This window comes from Thunnus thynnus, chromosome 8, assembly GCF_963924715.1.
Source record: "Thunnus thynnus chromosome 8, fThuThy2.1, whole genome shotgun sequence".
Taxonomy (NCBI): Eukaryota; Metazoa; Chordata; class Actinopteri; order Scombriformes; family Scombridae; genus Thunnus; species Thunnus thynnus.
The window spans coordinates 22230361-22248021 of record NC_089524.1 but is presented as its reverse complement, the minus strand read 5'-3'; the positions used below and the strand labels follow the sequence as shown (position 1 = coordinate 22248021).

The window sequence follows — 17661 nt, the reverse complement described above, 5'->3', positions numbered from 1 at the left end:
GACTCGTGCAGACTTTTTCAGAAGTGCTACAAAATCTTTGTTTCACTCTTTCTAGATTGTGACTATAGCCACTCTGTCCCCTGGAGTGTCAGCAGCTGTAATTTTGAGGACTGTGAAGGTTAATGACAGTGACACAACTCTGGGGAGAGCTCCAGTAATACTTAAAGATATCCATTCATCAACAATGAGCTATTAAAGGTATTACATTACTACTCTGTCATCCAGCACTCTTTAGTCAGCCTACCTCTTGCCCGTTAATGAGAGCACATCCACAGTGGATAGAAAGAGTCAGAGATTATCTTATTCTAGCACCAACCTTTAAATCCTCTGAAATTATATACCCATTAGACATGTGGTGCTGTGTAAAGAAGATACAGTAGACATGTTCTCATGGTCTGATTCTGATAAAAGAAGAGTGTTACAGAAATGTTTTGTCCTGTTGTTCATGCTGCACATATTTCCCACTACATAAATCTATGGTGTTTCTGAGCACATGGGAAAATCAGTGCTCTGTGCAGAAAGGTCACTTTTCATTTTTCATTTACTGTGTACTCCCCCTCTTTTTTCTCTCGACCTTTTCTCTGTCTCTTCTCTCTCTTTAAATATGTGCGATGTTATTGAGGCTTCAGGACTTCATAGTGATGCAAATATCTAGTAAAGAAGAAGAAGTACTTTATTGATCCCTGTGGGGAAACGGATCCTCTGCATTTGACCCATCCTATACAGACACACAAGGAGCAGTGGGCAGCCGCAGTGCAGTGCCCAGGGACAAACTGCATTTCTTTTTCCAGTGCCCTGGTCGGCACTGACATCATACATGTCTTTGATGGTGGGAGGAAACCAGAGCACCCGGTGGAAACCCATGCAAACACAGGGAGAACATGCAAACCACGCAGAAAGGACCAGGGACAGTGCTAACCACTGAGCTGCCATGCTACTCAGACAGTAAATAGACCCCAAGACATTGAAGTCCCAAGCAAAGACTAAAAAAATCATGTGTGCATTTTGATCTGGTGGAGGGAATTCCTACATTGTTTTTACATCAAGCCCGAGTGAGAGATAGAGGGGGAAGACTGTGGTTTGGCTTAAGTGAAGGCACAATACCCAGAGGAAGATGTGTATCTTTTGTTTTGTTGTGTGCCTGCATGTATGTGTGTGTGTGAAGTATACTGTATGTGCATATGCACATGTGCATCTGTGTCAGGAGTCAGGAAGGAAGGAGGTCAGACTGTCTGGGATCAATGGAGTAGATTGATAGTATGGTGGTTTTCAGGAAGACACAACAAAATTAAATTTATATAGAACATTTAATTCCAGGGAAGATACAATACACAATCAAACAATGAGATTCAGATGTAGATTAAAACACAAACTAATCCAAAGCACACAGAAAAACAAATGTTTTCAATCTGGTTTTAACACTGTTAATGTCAGAGCACATCTAATGTAATCTGTCAAAATATTCCAGCAGCTAGGGCCATAAAATCCCAAAGTTGCTTCTCCATCTTTTGATTTAACCCTTGGACCAACCAGAGGGGCTGTTCCAAATGATCGGTTCATATGGGACAAGCAGGTACATTTTGTAATGAACTCAAACTAACTGAAGGCAAGGGCAGAGATCTGAGCATAGGTGTGATGTGAACAGATTTACTCTTTTCTTATAAAGCTTATATAGCTGCACTTTGAATTAGCTGTAGTTGGCCCATAGTCTTCATATGTAGGCCAGTGAGGAGGGTGGGTCAGACTAACTAACACAAGATAAATCCATGTACCTGTATAAGTTTTCCTGCATCTGGCTGAGAAAAGAGGCCAGTATATTTTTAAGATAAAAGAAAGCTGTTTTTGGTGTGTTGGTGGTTCTAAGATCAGGATCAATGACAACGTCCTGATTTATGATCTTTGTGGTAATTCCTGTCCGAGAGGACACACTTAGCGCCAATAACACGGATTTTGGTTTTGTATTAGCTGCAGGAAGTTGCACCACATTCCAGTCAATCATGTCTCTAATGTATTAAACCAGTAAAGGTTGAGATCTACAGGCAATAAGGATAGGTAATAGCTGTGTGTCATCAGCATAATTATGGTAAATGTCACTTGTGTTTTTGATTTGTGTGGGCTTAAGGCACATGAAAGGAATGCAATGTTCGAGGAATAGCAATGGTCCAAGTATTGACCCCTGAGGGACTCCATATATAATGTCAACTTTCCTGGATATAAACCTCTCAAAAGATACAGAAAAAAAACATCTTTTTAGATATGTTGCAGACAAGTACTCAACCAGAAGGTCTTTCCCACTAGTCTACTCTTGGCTCACTGTGGAGATAAATCTATTGGCTCTGTGCTCCTTCTCTCCTCTGTTTCTTTGTCTTTCTATCTCTCATTCCGTACATTCTTTGGCTTCACTCTCTATACATCCGGTGTGACCCCCCCTCTGTTTGAATGCCTCAATTGTCTCTATTTCACCTCTGTTTCTCTTCATCACTCCCTGTAGTGCATTATTTTTGTCATTTTCTTTGTCCTGCCTCATCTTCTTCCCACTTTTCACCCCTTTTTTTATAGCTACTGTGTTCATTTCCATCTCTGCCTTAAATCCTCCCTCCTAGCCATCTTTCTCACGTCCTATTCTTCATTCCCTTCCCTCCTCACATTCCTGTCACATACAGCATCTTATGTTATTGCTGATTGAGGGAGATCCAAGCAGCATCAGGCTATCACCTGCCATTGATTCTACACACTCCATAAAGCAGCCTCTCCTCGCCCACTAATATGACAATTAGGCCAGTCTCTGGAAAATCCATGCGGTGTCTTTAAGTCCACATAAAGAAAATGGAACAATCATAAAATCCTCCTCTGCTTACTTAATATCCTTTCCCATGTACCAGCACAGTATCATGTTCTGAACTCTGAAGGTCACCCTGGTGATGTGGAACATTAAAAGCAGAGCAAAGTGTAGCTCACCCTTGTGCCAGTGACAAAGGAATATTTCTTTGAACATGAATGAAAAAGTTATTAAATGTTTTAAAGAATAAGCTCAAAGTCTTTCGGTAGTTTGTCTCTCTTACAATAACAAAGGTTATTAGAGCTTGAAACCCCTTAGGTTATTGTTGGCTCCTGTCCAGTATTACAGTATCTCTTTTTACAGAACATTATTGGAAACCGTGTATTGAATTGAAATGAATCAAAATGGGGTTCTAGTACTACTATGTCATCTTCTACTGCTATTGTAGTTTCTTTATATATTACTAATACAGTACTACTTCTACTATCATAAAACAATGAGTGTAAGAGAATATTTCAAAAGTTTAAACCTGCATTAAGTGCTTTTTTGGCTACCCGGGAGCAGTTAAACACAGCATTGACCATCTTGTATGGTCGATGTGGTGAATGGCAAACAGCTGCCTATTCACACATCCAACAGACACAGAACTGTATTTACATTCATTTAGAAGGATCCTGTGTTTGGTGTTGTGACTGATCTTAGTCCGATATCCACTCTCCTTTTAACTTGATCTTGAAATAAGTGAAATAAGCAGTTAGCAGGTAAACGCACCACTGTGTTTGCTAACTTTATCTGTTTGCTGGGCAGGTAGAGTTCAACATGTTTATCAGAGTTTTCGGCTGGAAATAGCTGCCTTTTGCAGCTGAAAACCGAGGTGATGAGAGCCATAGGAGTGAACCAAACCAGTAAAGTTGTAGGCTGGAAAACCAAAACAATTATCTAAAAGAAACTAAAAGTGCTCCATAGAACTGAGAAGAACTGCAAAGTTGGGTGATAATTCTTAGTGCATTCATTATTGGGGGTGCCCTCTTTCACGCCCATTGTCAATAAGATAGTATTGATTGTAGCACCTTTAAAATATGCACTACCTGCAGCACAAAAATATAATTTGCCTTGTAAAATTATGATAAAAGGATCTAAGTGGAAAATTGACCATGTTTGAATTGCTTCTTCAGCTGTACGGGCTTTTGAAGCTGCGCGACCAATGTGAAAAGGGATTATCATACCCTAATGCTAGAGCACTGTGTTCTACCAGTACTGATACCTCTGCATAATGCTTGACAACCACTCTGTTAAATATTTTAATCATAAATACCCTAACCACCACTGTGTCCCCATTAATGCTGCTCCATTTCATTACCATTTTCCCTATCCCTATTTCCCTATCTAGGGCATGCATAATCTCGGTTTTCTTTCAGCCTTTAGTCCAATTTTTAGTGCAAGTACCTCACGGCTGTGTAATGGAAACATTGAGAACGTACACATCGACAAGACTGGGGCTGATGGAGAGCAAGAGAGGAGCTAAGGCGTAACAAGATGGTGAGAGGGAAAAGGTAGAGAGACTGAGGAGAGGAGAAAAACAAGAGCCATGGCAACCGTAATAAGTGACAAAAGCATTTCAGAGCATATTAGCGCTTCATTTGATGATGATGTGTTCTATTTGCATGCAAAGTATCCAGACCCCTGCAGCAGAGGGTCACCATCTCTGTATTACCGATTGCAGGCATTTCTCACATCTCTTCTTCGTCATCAAACCATTTCCTTTTCTCTTTTAAGCCTTTGTTCTCAGTGTGACTCGACTCTGTATCAGAGCAGAATCACTCCACATTAGAGCTTTACTAAAGGCACATACACACCATTGATTGGTGGAGATTTGTTATCTAAATTATCAAAGTTATCAAAGTTGGCCGCAGTGGTCATCACTCTGAGGTAGCCTTGATGGGATCCAGGGAGACATTACACCCTTTCCACCCAACTCCCCGCCCCTTTTATGGCAGCTAAATGATCTCTTAATGACTTTGTTTAGGAAGTTACCTGTCTAAACACCCGTAATCATATTGATCTGGAGTTGTGGAAATAGACAAATTAACAAGTCTGTGTTAATCCTGTTGAGTTGAATTGAGCATGGTGGTGAGTTCAGGAGTCTCGTTTCATTAGTAGTAAAGAAAAGATAGTTGGAGTAGATGGAGCACTAAAGCTCAGAGTGAAGTTTCACTTGATCGGCTCTGGTTTGCATTTTTCCCTCCGCTGTCGTAACCTGCTGTCTGTTAACCTGGCATCCAAATGAGGCTGTTGGGATAGTGCCCGAAATCAAGCTCAATCCCTGAATATGTCTGTCACAACACTGGAAACAGTAGTCCCCCACAGTGAAAGAACTGACACAATAATTTGCTGCTGACAGTATAGTTTTGAATGTTTTTTTTTGTTTGTTTTTTTTAATCCATGGAGCCTTCGCTGTATGCCAACTTCAGTATGCCTTCAGTGACATCTACTGCCATTCCAATTTCGAACACGGAGTGCCATAGCACCCTGGGGTTGAATATTTTGGATCAGTGTCCCCTTCAAATGGCAAAATGTATATGTGACATGCAGTAGGCCTCATTCAATGATAATGGCATACACTATTGTACAGCTTGTGCCATGCAGTAAGGCTTCTGAATGGACTCGGCTGCAGTCATTTGTCATAATTACAGAGATGCTTTGGCTCTGAACCATTTGTACCCCCACCCCCCCCACCCCCAACACACACACACACACACACACAATACACACATACACACACTCGCTTTTATACTTGTATATCTACTTATTCTGCTGTCCCATGAAATTGTATAGCCCAGGGTGTCTAATTATACTAATCGAATGCGTACCGCCTGACATTTATTCATACATTATTAATAGCAGAAACAATAGAATCTCTGATTGGATACACTGACTTCCTGACTTCTCATCTTCGCTCTCTCTCTCTCCCTCTTACTGCTTCTCACTTATCTCTCACTCCATCCCTCTCTCTACCCCCGTGACCTCCTTTCTTCTCTCCGTGACTCTTTCCCCTTCACCTCCTGTAATTTTGCTTGTGGGTGTTGAGTAATTAGCATGCCTCCCACTTTTATTCTGATGTCAGAGTAGGGAATTTGAGAAATGTCCCATAAAGATTATGTGTCCTGATAAGGTTATGTCTGGGATTCCATTAAAGAGATGGGCCGCACAATGGCTGTTTGTATCCTTCGGGGGAGAGAGAGAGAGAGAGACTGTGTGAGAGAAAAACTCTGGAAATGACTGAAGAAAAGAAGCTGCTTCTATATTATTATATAGAGTACAACATGTACTCTGTGTTATACATTATGCTGTACTTAACTTTAATCTGTGTTAATTTTACATGAAGATGAACCTATTGTTAATGACTTTACTTAATTACGAGATTTTACTACAATACGTTAGTTATAAATTCACACAATATGGTGAAAAGTATTTTGGCCTCTGTTAAAGAAAATCTTTAAGCGAGACCATGTACATTTTTAAAGAAGAAAAAACACATTGTTCTTAGAAATAAAAAGTTGAATTCATAATCCATAAAATACACCCTTGCTTAAGTCACTGTGCTCAAGGGTTTTGCCTCATCAGCGTTCCTAAAGTCTGGTATGACCAGTAGCCTCTGGTGGCAAATGATTGCAAACTTTAGATGAAACTGTTGTGTAACTGACATTACAGAGTCAGTTAGTGGGCTTAATGACTCTTCTCACTTATCATTATCCTGCAATGCGTTAATTCATGTTAATTGTGATCACTATTAGCAAAAGTTAGATAGTTTTCTCACAGAATCTGATTATATTTCCCACAATAGTGTGATTTCAACTTTACTGCTACAGTCTGGGGAAGGCCCTTTCCTGTTTCAACACGACAATACCCCTGTGAACAAAGCAAAGTACAGCTAGGTTCCAAAATTTTGTGGAAAGCTTTCCCACAAGAATGGAGGCTTTATAGCAGCATATTAATGCCAGTGGTTTTGCAGTTAGACGTTCAACTAACAAATATGGGTTTAATGTTGTGGTGTCTACATACTTTTGGCCATGTAACCTTATATATTTTACCTTTAATTTTATTATATTATACTTTTACATTTGCGGTTGTTGTGTTGTGTGTTTTTCTCCTTGGATTTTTATTATAATGTGGTTACAACAAAATGTTATGTATACCAATAAAACCCTCAAAAATCGCAGTGCAGTTCAGCTGAAATGAACTGAACTAAGGGAGTGATTATGAGAGTCTAAGGGAGACAAAGAGGAGGCATGCATAGTGGATAGTACCGTACGTCCAGCACAGTCTTTTTGCATTGTTTCACGCACTGTGCATCTGTGACCACAGGAAAATGTTAAGGAGTTTTGCATAAGGAAATCCGACCTTGAGCATTCAAATGTGAGAAGTTGCAATTGTCCATGGCTGAAGGAGCTGCCAAAGTGTTTTGTGTTTGCAGCTGTGGCGATGGGAGTCCTCTCCACTTGATTTTCAAAGCAAATTACTCGATGGCATATTCAGCGTTAAACCAACAATGAGATGAAAAGGGAGTTATGGGGGGTTTTGTAAATTACATTATGTTTGTGAAATTTCTAGGAAAACACAATTCCATGCCAGGTTAGTATGGGGGGTGGGGGACGACTGATAGATAATTACAGATGGGGCAGAGTTGAAGATAGAAGAGCTTGTTGGATGCACATTGAATTTCACCACACACATGCTATGGCAGCAAAATTACAGTAACAGCATGCAGAGGTAGCTGCCAGCCCATCATGCCTTTTGAGGTTTGTGGCAGAAGTCAATAGTAATTCTGAGAGGATTTCTCCCACGAGGCAGAGTGCTGGAGTCATTTTCTAGATGGATCGTGTAGGCTAACTTAATTTGGGTATCATTTGTATTTCCACATGAAACACATCCGAGACTTGCATGTGCCTTAACTCCGCCTGATGAAAAATGCAGACAGTTTAGCTCCGTCAGAGAGGTGATTTGCGTTGCTGGCAAGCATTTAATTTAAGTAAACCACTCTTCTCTCCCTCTCTCAGTCTCCTTCATATGCTGTATAATGCTTGATGTGTGGAGTGTTATTTCGCCTCTCGCTCACTCTGCCCGTACAGACTTTCCATTCATCTATAGGCCATATCTTGCCCCCTGTCTTGCCACAAACGTCTCCCCCTTTTCTCCTCTTATGCCGCTTTTCTCATTCCTCTCAGATGTGTCATAGGTGGTGTGATGTTTGATGTGGTGATGTTGTGCCACAATGATCTGGCTGCATTCAGAGCTGACTGGACACTTCTCCCTCAGTGGATGACTTAATCCCTCACTCCAAGCAGGCTATTTATCTCCCCTCACATCAGGGCGAAGGGATAGAGATGCTCTGGGAATACAAAGATAAAGCGTCAGTCGAGAAAACCAGCAAGCGAACCAGTTAGTCAGTCCGTGATTGAGTGAGTGAATGTTTCTCAGTGTATGTTTATGTGTATGCGTGTGTCTCACTCCTCTGCCTCATTTAGCAACCACTCACTCCTTTCCTATTTTTTTTTTTTATTTCCACAGACTCTACAATTCTGTTGCTATGGCGACCATGGCCCCTCCCTTCCTCTTCCTGCTGTGTTTGCTGCTCCGAACAGCCAGCTCGGCATTCCCTGAGGAACCGGGGCCTCTCAACTTCATCCCCACTGAAGGTACACTCACCTCTTGACTTTTCGCCGCTGCGTGCCTCTCTGTGAGGTCATAATGTGTGAGGTGCGGGTTGCGCTGTAACATGCAGAGTGTTGAAGTTAGGGTGGGAATGGAGGAGGCTTAGGGTCATGGTGTGGGCTGTTGAGGTCAGACAGGCTCTCACACAAAGGGTGTTGACTGGTGTCCAGGTCAGGAGGTGTGAGGTCGCACTCGGAATGAGAGCAGTGTGTAGGAAGGGACTCTCACATTCATGACTTTCCCACACACACTCAGACCCTCTAGAGACGCAGCTCCTGACACACTCAGACTTTTAGTCTCCATATCAGCTTGGCAGTCTCCAGACCTCGATTGATTGCAGTTCAATAATATTGATTGATGGCTTCCCAGCTGAGTCCAGACCCTTCTTGATGTATCAATACCAAACAGTTGAGCGTAGATGTTGTCAGGCTACTGAGAGCTACACTGGATCGGCTCAGTTTACAGCAGGTATGGCTTATAGTACAAAATACAGGCTCATCTAGATGGACAGATGGGACGAATAGAGGAAAGTGTGGAGGTGGACGACAAGGAGAAAAGAGAATGAATCACAGTGGGTCCCAAGATGGAGTGACATTTATATGAATGAAAGGAATAACAGGATAAGACTAGAGCATAAATGACTAAATATAAAGATGAATAAGAAGAGGAAAGATGAATGAACTATTGGGTGGGATATAAAAAAGTAATGGCAGAGAGAAGATGAGAGAATATCAGATGAAAATACTCTCTTGTTCACCTCAGTCAAGGTCAAAGACAGATAGCCATCCTGCTTTCCATAATAATTTATCTGATTTATATGTAACAGTTCTGTCTGCTTTTCTCTTCACTGCTGTTTTTTTTTCTCTGGATCTTTGCACAACTGCTGGATGACATGACAAAAAGATGCTAAAAGTGCTCTGCTACTTTTATCTTTGATTTTTCTCCCTAAAGGCTGCCCATCCTCAATGTACAGAATAACTCTCTGGAACACTGTGAACATTTTGTTTTACCATTTTGATGTTTTTCAAGTATGTCTGTGTTTTTAAATCAGTTGGCAGAACTTGCCACAAAAAAAGCAGCAGTGTAAATGAACAATTCATCAAAAGTTAGTTCCGATCAGTCAAAAAACGAAACTTGTGAATATAACATTAGCATAGACTATGACGTCTAGCGCAGACATCTGAATCACTTTCAGAAGATTATTTTGTTTCTTGTGTCTTTGTGCTCTGCGCTGCATCTAATGTAGCAGAGATGTTCATGTTTGAAATGGCAGGTTTCAAATGTTGTCTCCACTTCACACTGAAAAGCTGTTAGGGCTGCTGGATTGTTGAAACAACAACACCAACACAAACCACAATATACTTTTGGATAGATGGTTGTCAGGTTGGAATCAGTAATTGTGTGTGTTTGTCTCTTACTCACTGACAGTGGTGAGACGGTATCCAGTGTTCCTGGGCCGACCTCACCGAACATGGCTGAGACAAGAGCCTCTACACATCCAGAGGATGCTCCAAGTCAATCGGACACTCTACATTGGAGCGAGGTACAACACACCCCAGCACAGCACACACACACATACACACAGACATACTAATGAACATATAAGCAATTCATTTATGACTATACATATAAATAAGCTTTGAGAAATCTGGGACCTGTGTGATATCTTTGATTGGTTACACCACACAAGTGCAAATATATCTCTATGAGAGCCATTTTCGGCTCTGATATTTGCTAGAATATTATCACTACATTTGTTGCCAAGCAAAATACGAAACTTTCATTGGACATTATTTTTCCAGTGTGTAGGATTTAGTGGCATCTAGCAGTGAGGTTGCAGATTGCAACCAACTGAGTACCCCTCCCCTCACCCTCCCCTTCCAACCATGTAGAAGAATCTACTTGGCCGTGAAACTCGCAAAAAAAGGCAAAAGGTTTGGTTTGTCCATTCTGGGCTACTGTAGAAACATGGCAGTGTAACATGGCTGCCTCCATGGAAGAGGACCCCATGTAGGATACCTATGTAGATATAAAGGGCTTATTCTAAGGTACTGAAAACACAACAATTCTTATTTTCATATGATTATACACTAATTAAAACATACTTATGAACATAATATTCCATTACTGCCAAGTCTGTTCTGCTAGATGCCATTAAATTCTACACACTGGTCTTTTAAGATACAGCGTCTGAGCCCAAAACCTAAATCGACTAATAAAACATACCATCAGACGCTATTGCTGCAGAGAAGTAAGTGTTCCCTGTTGAATTCATAAATGACAACAGGATTACATAAATATGTCAGTTGATTAAAAGGTTGGTTTGTTCAACACTTTGGTCAGCATGTCAACATGGTACCTGTGGTTATTTTAACATGCTAACACACTAATGTTATCATTCAGCTCAAAGGAAAGCTGTGTGAAGTACATCCAGGTATTATTTACATCATAACGAACAAGGCTGTTCACTGTGGTAGTGCTGGAGAATCTGTGAGAGCAGGGGGTCCACATGCTAGCACACTCACACAAGCACAATCCTTGAACATTAGTCCAACCTAACCAAAGCCTTAAAGTTTTAGCACCTCTGTTTGCATTAATATTCTATTATACACACAAGAATTGGATCAACTAACAAATTAAATCAGGGGTAACAAACAAAATCCTGCAATATTCAAAGGCCCTGCACACACTTTTTAAATTATACTGCCTGATTAGACATCTGCTCAGGTTGAAGTTGTGTGAGAATAATGAGATGCCACAACACATTTACTTACAAGAATGATAAATATTTTAGTTGTCTCATCCTAACAGGAGGAACAAAACTAAACAGAAAGTCATGACCACATAGTCATGAGTGAAGGTCACCCAGACAGAACAGGGACTTGTTTACCAAAAGTATCTGAAGGCTAAGATGATGCCATAGCAATGAGGAAAATGTGAGGAAAATTTAGAGGTCAGCTGTGTGCATAATTAAAAACACGACTCTAACTGTATTACTAGCTAGTCACAAGTTATCATCCTCTGCTGATTACATGTTGATATGATCTTACAGACTTACAGCCAACACAGCAAACAGTTGCTAACACTAATTATATTACAGCAGATACTCAGACAGCATTTTTGTAACAAATCTGTTACAGAAGCTGAATCTGAAGGCTGATATTTGGCCTAGCACATGTTCTCTAATTTGGTCTCCATATGATGATGGTCCCCACATGTCTGTCAGTCTGGTGAATGTGCTGATCCTGGACAGTAATCCTGGTGGTCAGGAGGGCCAGACAAAAACGGCCTGCTCAGCTGCGTCAGGTTTACACTGTTAAACTGCTTGCTGCTCCCTGGAGCCATTCAGGAGCCGACCTGAAACAGACTGAGCTAACAAAAAACATACACCTCGAGATTTACTGCCCGTGTTGTCCAAAAATTAATTTAGCTTGAAACATGCTTAAAAAAAAGAAAGAGAGACACAGTCAGTTTCCACATATGGCGCTGGTTATTTTCTGTAGTGGCAGTCTCAAAGAAGATTGAAGTGGTTTCCAATAAGAGACGCCACTGTGGTCCAGGAAACGACCCAGTCCCTGGCCTCCAGCTGGTCTAACCTTACCGCTGAGACTTAGTAGTAAATATATCAAACTATGTAACATGGTTGCAGCCATTCTGTCTGCCCTGAGGGTCTATAAACATACACGTTCATGCAGCCTCATAATAAAACTGCTCACAGACAACTATGGCTACTGTAGTGTGTAGGTCTACTTTAAAATATAACCAGAGCCGAGAGGCAGGTTGAGAGATGTGCATTTCAATTTACAGCTGCAGAAAATTGTTACTCAATAGGAGAGGTTAACTGATATGAATGTCTCAGTCCACCGGATGCTAATGAAATGCTAGACTGACAGCAAGAATGGTGAGAGAAGAGAGGGCGGGTGTTGATGGCTGCAAGAAAGATACTGAGAAAGAGAGTTTCAAGAGTATATTTATATATTTCTTGTAAGTGGCTAATAGTGTTTGTGGCTGTCTAGAAGGGAACAGATCCATGCGAGTGTGTGAGCCAAAGACAGCGCAGCAGGGAGGCAGGGGTTTAAAATGTATAATGTATAAATAAGTACCTGTTTGGTGGCAGGTATGACTGCCAAAAGCTGCTACAGAGTGCACGGCCTGATAAGACGCTTCACTCATCCCAAAATCCTGTCACCATTAGCATAGCTGCTGCTCAGACTGCTAGCGCTGCTAAATCCCTGCCCGAAGCACCTGCTGAGAGAAGCTACCTCTCCCTGTCCTCTTTCCATCCTTGCTAAATGAAAGTAAACTATGTATTTGGCTGGTGGCAGGTGGAGTAAAGCTCCTTGCTGTGTTAAGCCCCATTTCATTGCTGTCAAGATGAGCAGCTGTGGATCCTGTGGTCTTCAGCCCTCAGATAGATCCAAAGGGCTAATCCACACAAATATAAACCAATTGGAGAGTGTTTACCTTTGGACATGATGACCAAAGGAACGAAGCCAACTCTCAATAAAGTCTAAGAGGTTTTTGCCATCTGTGTGTGTGTGTGTTTAGGTTTCACTTTAGCTGGAAAAGGAAAGTGTGCTGACTTCCTGCCAGGTTGGTGGTTTCTCAGTTTATTAGCCCACAGACACTGACCTCACAGGTCAGCAGGGGTCAGGCAGTGGCCACAGCCAGGTCAAATGCCTCATGGCAGACAGAGAGAGAGACGCACCGTTGTGGCAAAGACTGGGAAGCTCGGGAGTTCTAGCTGCCAGGCTGTTCAACTGAAGAGTGGCTGGCAGAGAAAGCTTAGCATGCAGACGAGGATAAGTATGTGGGGAGAGACATAGACACACAGGTGAAGACATCCCACACTGACACACAGCATAGTCACTATTTCCACACTATATACCATAGGAGTATAAAGCATACACGCAAATAATGTTACTTTAGATCATGAGCATAGACTGATGTCAACTTTGCAACTGCTTCAAATTTTAGAAATGTAACAGAGAAAAAATATAAATCAAAAATCTTATAAATAAATATCAATAAGCTTTCCCAAACAGAACTTTTTTTGTCAAAAATGTTCCTGCAGTTGTCTCACCACTCTCTCGACAATTAGTTTTCTTTTTTTCCCCCAGCTTTCAGCAGCTCCTACATTTCTGTGTGGAGCTACAACACCACAATAAATATATTGGTTTATACTGTATTGCAAAGATCTTCAGATACATTGTCTCAGGTGTTTGTGATTTGATTCTCTTCATGATGGGTTGTTGCTGCCTGTGGCTCGAGTGGAGAGATGTTTTTTTCTTGGTCTTTGACCAAGATGTTTCTTACTCAATGAACTTAGCGCTGGTAGTGTGCATGATTTTACTACCTGGGTTTCAGTTTTGAGAGCACTGCTAACTCACTTGTTAGAATTAGCATGAACTGGGACACGGCTACTTACTCAGGCATGTATTTATAGACACCCTGGTACTCACACAAATGCTACACTCTCCCTCAGTCAGCAGAAGTGCCAGGGTAACTGGGTGGTCAGCTCAAATCTTTCCATTTCAATTTCATCCAGTGGAGCAGCTTCTCCTTCCAGGCTCAGAGAGGCTCAGCACTGCTCACACTGAACCACAGTATGGCAGCTAGCCAGAAGAAGAGCAGGAAAGCTGAGAAGAAATATTGGAAAACTTGGAGGCTTAAGAGGTCTTGACCTTGAGTCTGCAGTTGTTTGATGGGCCAAAAGGAGAAAGTTCATGAGCTGGTCAAGGAAGAAATTTAGGAAATTTTGACAGTTTCTCTTGATTCTGTGTTGACTTTGCATTAGCCAGGTCAAAAAGGTTTGGAGAGGTTTAAGCAATAACAGCTCAGGCGTGTGCGTATGCCTATACACATATACATACACAAGGCCAAAGAGAAAGAAATAGAAGACTTTTGATTTGTAGGTCTTAAGCCTGGGTTGTATATGTTGAGGCGTCTTTGTGAAGATTTATGAGCCAATGAGTCATATACAAGGTTGTGTGCACATCCTGCAACATAAAGAATAATTAAATCTTCATGTTAGTCTGTCTTTCGATACACACCCTGAATCCTTACCGTCCCCTACATGCAGTACACATTAAATCCACTAACACATATAAACAAACAAAAACACACAGGCCACAGGCTTTGCATCATTCAAACAACCTGGAGCAGGCAAGAGAAGAGAAAGAGAAACAGCAGCATAAATAATTCCCCCTCCTCTGCACTATCAGAGGCAACAGTGCTGGCTGCCAGCCACTCTGACTAGGAGGCCTGTTGCTATATTCATTATGTTAATGCTGAGACACTGCTGAAGCAGCCCGGATGAGATTATGCCTCACACTCTGGCTCACTCCACTGTTTGGAGAACGCTTAAACTCTGACCTGTTAAGCAGGGACGCGGCGAGCAAGTATTTAGTGATTTCGCACTTCTTCGCCACTTAGTCGTTGTCCTGTTCCTGCGAGGTTGAGTATGAGCGGGAATCTTCTAACGCACCAGCAGGAAGTGAGAATGAATTATTCAGAAGAAGAGTAACCTGATGGCTCTTGGCCTACCTGCGATCTCGTCAAACACACACTCTCACAGCGCTCTCTTTCAGAAAAACAAGCAAAAACACACACTGAGGTTGGTATGAATGCTCATATTAGCAAGCACTTGTACATGGATGCACTCACACACAAAATAACCCCTCCCTCTGTCAAAGAAAAAGGAGAAACCAGGGGAGAACATGCAGCGCAGATGGGAGGCAGAGCTGGATCAGAGATGGGATCGATACTGCTGCAATAACACGGCTATGGCAGATTTACAGATTAGCCTGTTCAGAGCCCAGCCCTTTGCGTAGATGAAGCCCAAGCTTCAGATCCATCCCAGCAGATACCAAGGCCTTGATCAATATGCAAACGTCAGCTGTTAGCTGTCTAGCCCATCTCTCATTCAGTAGGAATTTGCACAGGAGCGTCCAAGGTTACCGCAGAATTAACAACAGATTAGCAGTGCGAGAAAGAAGTGTTTGGAATATCATGAATACAGGCATGGTGTCGGCTTTTGGACAACGTGTAGGCAGCGTGTGGGGGTGTGCAGGCATCAGTATAACAACTTTATAAATCATCCATTAATTCAATTTCAGGCTTTTGAATAAGACGGATAAGCGGAATTTGGGGCCTTGCAGCAAATTCAATGCAGCAAGTCAAGTTTAATGAGCGGAGGCAAAAGGCGAAGGGGAAATATGAGACATCATTATGTAGTCGGGTTCCATTTCTCATATATATTGGTGAGAAATAGAAGACATTGTAAAGCAGTTCCCTAATCTCTGTGGGTCTGATCGACTTTAAAGGAATAAATGTCTCTAATGTGTATGCATTACTGCACATGCTGTGGCAAGATATACACCAGGTTGAAATTTATTTAGCGATAAAAACCACATAGATTCAGTATGTGATGGAAATATTCATACTATTGTGCTTTTCCTTATTTTCAGTCATATATAATATATATATATATATACATATATAATGTTACAATGTTGTAATGTTCATATTAAACATGGCCAAAGTGTCAAATAATGAGGTAAACATATGTAGAAGTAATCTCTGTGAGCAAAAAGCACTGACTTCAGACTGCTCTGAACGCTCAGTTTCCAACATTTTTTTGGCTGGACTGGCCACAGACCAGCCCTGTAAACTGACATGTCTGTCACTGACTGACTTAGTGACTGACTAAGTGATGAAGTTACAACATTGGTCAGCTGGCCCAGTGTCTGAATGTCCCTATTGCTCGTTGCTCTGAATCGGCACAAACAGCTTCAGTTATATCCTCAGGGGGCGTTAACAGTGGAGTCCCTGACTGCAGTCCTGAAATAAGTTTTAAAAACACACATTTACTGACCAAAGTGTCTCACCAACACATGGATACAAAGAGCCTGCATGGCGGCTAGCAGCTACTTAGCATAGCTAGCACCGTTAGCGTAGCCATGCCGTGCTGTGTGTAGCCCATAGACTATATAAAAATAAAGTTTAGCCACAGGGTTCTGAAAGACGTCATAGCATAGATGTAGCTTTTAATATGAAGCAGTAAAGCAGGAAATGTTGGGTTTGCATCAGCAGTAACTTAATACGACTCTGACACGGCTGCCCCCTGGCAGGCTTCTGGAAAGCTGGCCAATCAGAACAGAGTGGGCTCATCAGGAGGGGGGCCTTGAGGAGACAGGAGCTAAGACTTTTTGTTAAGAGACAGAGGCTGAACTGAGGGGCTACTTAAAAGGCCAGTATAAAATAAATGAGGAGTTTTTTGAACTGTGAATCATGCAAAGCTACTTGAGCAGAGTCCCAGAATAAAAATATAGTGCTGGAAATGAGCTTAATAGCTCCCCTTTAAGCTTTGGATATTGCTCTGTTGGCTTACTGCCACTGTCTCTCTCTCTTTCTCTCTCTCTCTGCAGGGATGACCTTTTCCGTGTGGAGTTGGACATCGTTGCAGGAGATGAGATGTTCTACAGCAAGGTGACCACCTTCAGGACAGACACACATAACATTTACACCTTCTAGGCAGATGTTTTACTTGTCATTAGACCGTTAAATGTCATTTTCTACCTTAGAGAAAATGCAACTAACCAGCAGTATGTCTGTTTGCTTTTTATTATGTAGAAAAGAACATGGGAGTCAAACAAGAATGACATCAGGATCTGCAGGATGAAGGGCAAGCATGAGGTGAGGTTTCTCCATATTCTTTTTTTTTCAAACCGATCTGTCTTTCTCTCCGTCTCTCTCAGTCCAGTTCAGGGCAATGAGCTTGATTTTTCCATTGAGTGTCATTTATATTACAAAAAACATTCCTATTGGCAAGTTAATTGTAACTCTAGAAATGTAGTCAACATGTTGATGCACAGTATCTGTGTGGAAAGGCCTATACGACTACAACAGCTCTCAGTCTGTATTTCAGAGCATAAAACAGTCATTAGAACAAAAAATCTGGACTATGCAATGACCAGGCATAACAAAGAAGCCACCATCCTCCTTATGTTTCATTGACTTTGAAAAGGTAACTCATCAGAGGAGGTGATATCCCAAAATATCTCTCCTCAAGAGAGCAGACAGGCTCAACACAATGATCCCCACAAGCCCTAATGAAAGATTTACTTTTAAACTATTCTTATAATCTTGAATGATGCAGTGGTTGTATT

At 41.6% G+C, this 17661-nt stretch overlaps 1 protein-coding gene across 1 annotated transcript in view; it reads left to right on the top strand.

The window, feature by feature from the left end:
• Positions 1-17661, top strand: part of sema6bb (sema domain, transmembrane domain (TM), and cytoplasmic domain, (semaphorin) 6Bb) — a 131037-nt gene that overhangs the window by 50214 nt on the left and 63162 nt on the right. The window contains exons 2-5 of the mRNA XM_067597202.1: positions 8348-8475; positions 9920-10034; positions 16921-16981; positions 17126-17188. Of these exons, the coding sequence (XP_067453303.1) occupies positions 8367-8475; positions 9920-10034; positions 16921-16981; positions 17126-17188 (348 nt within the window). The 5' untranslated portion in view covers positions 8348-8366. The remainder of the gene's footprint in view (positions 1-8347; positions 8476-9919; positions 10035-16920; positions 16982-17125; positions 17189-17661) is intronic.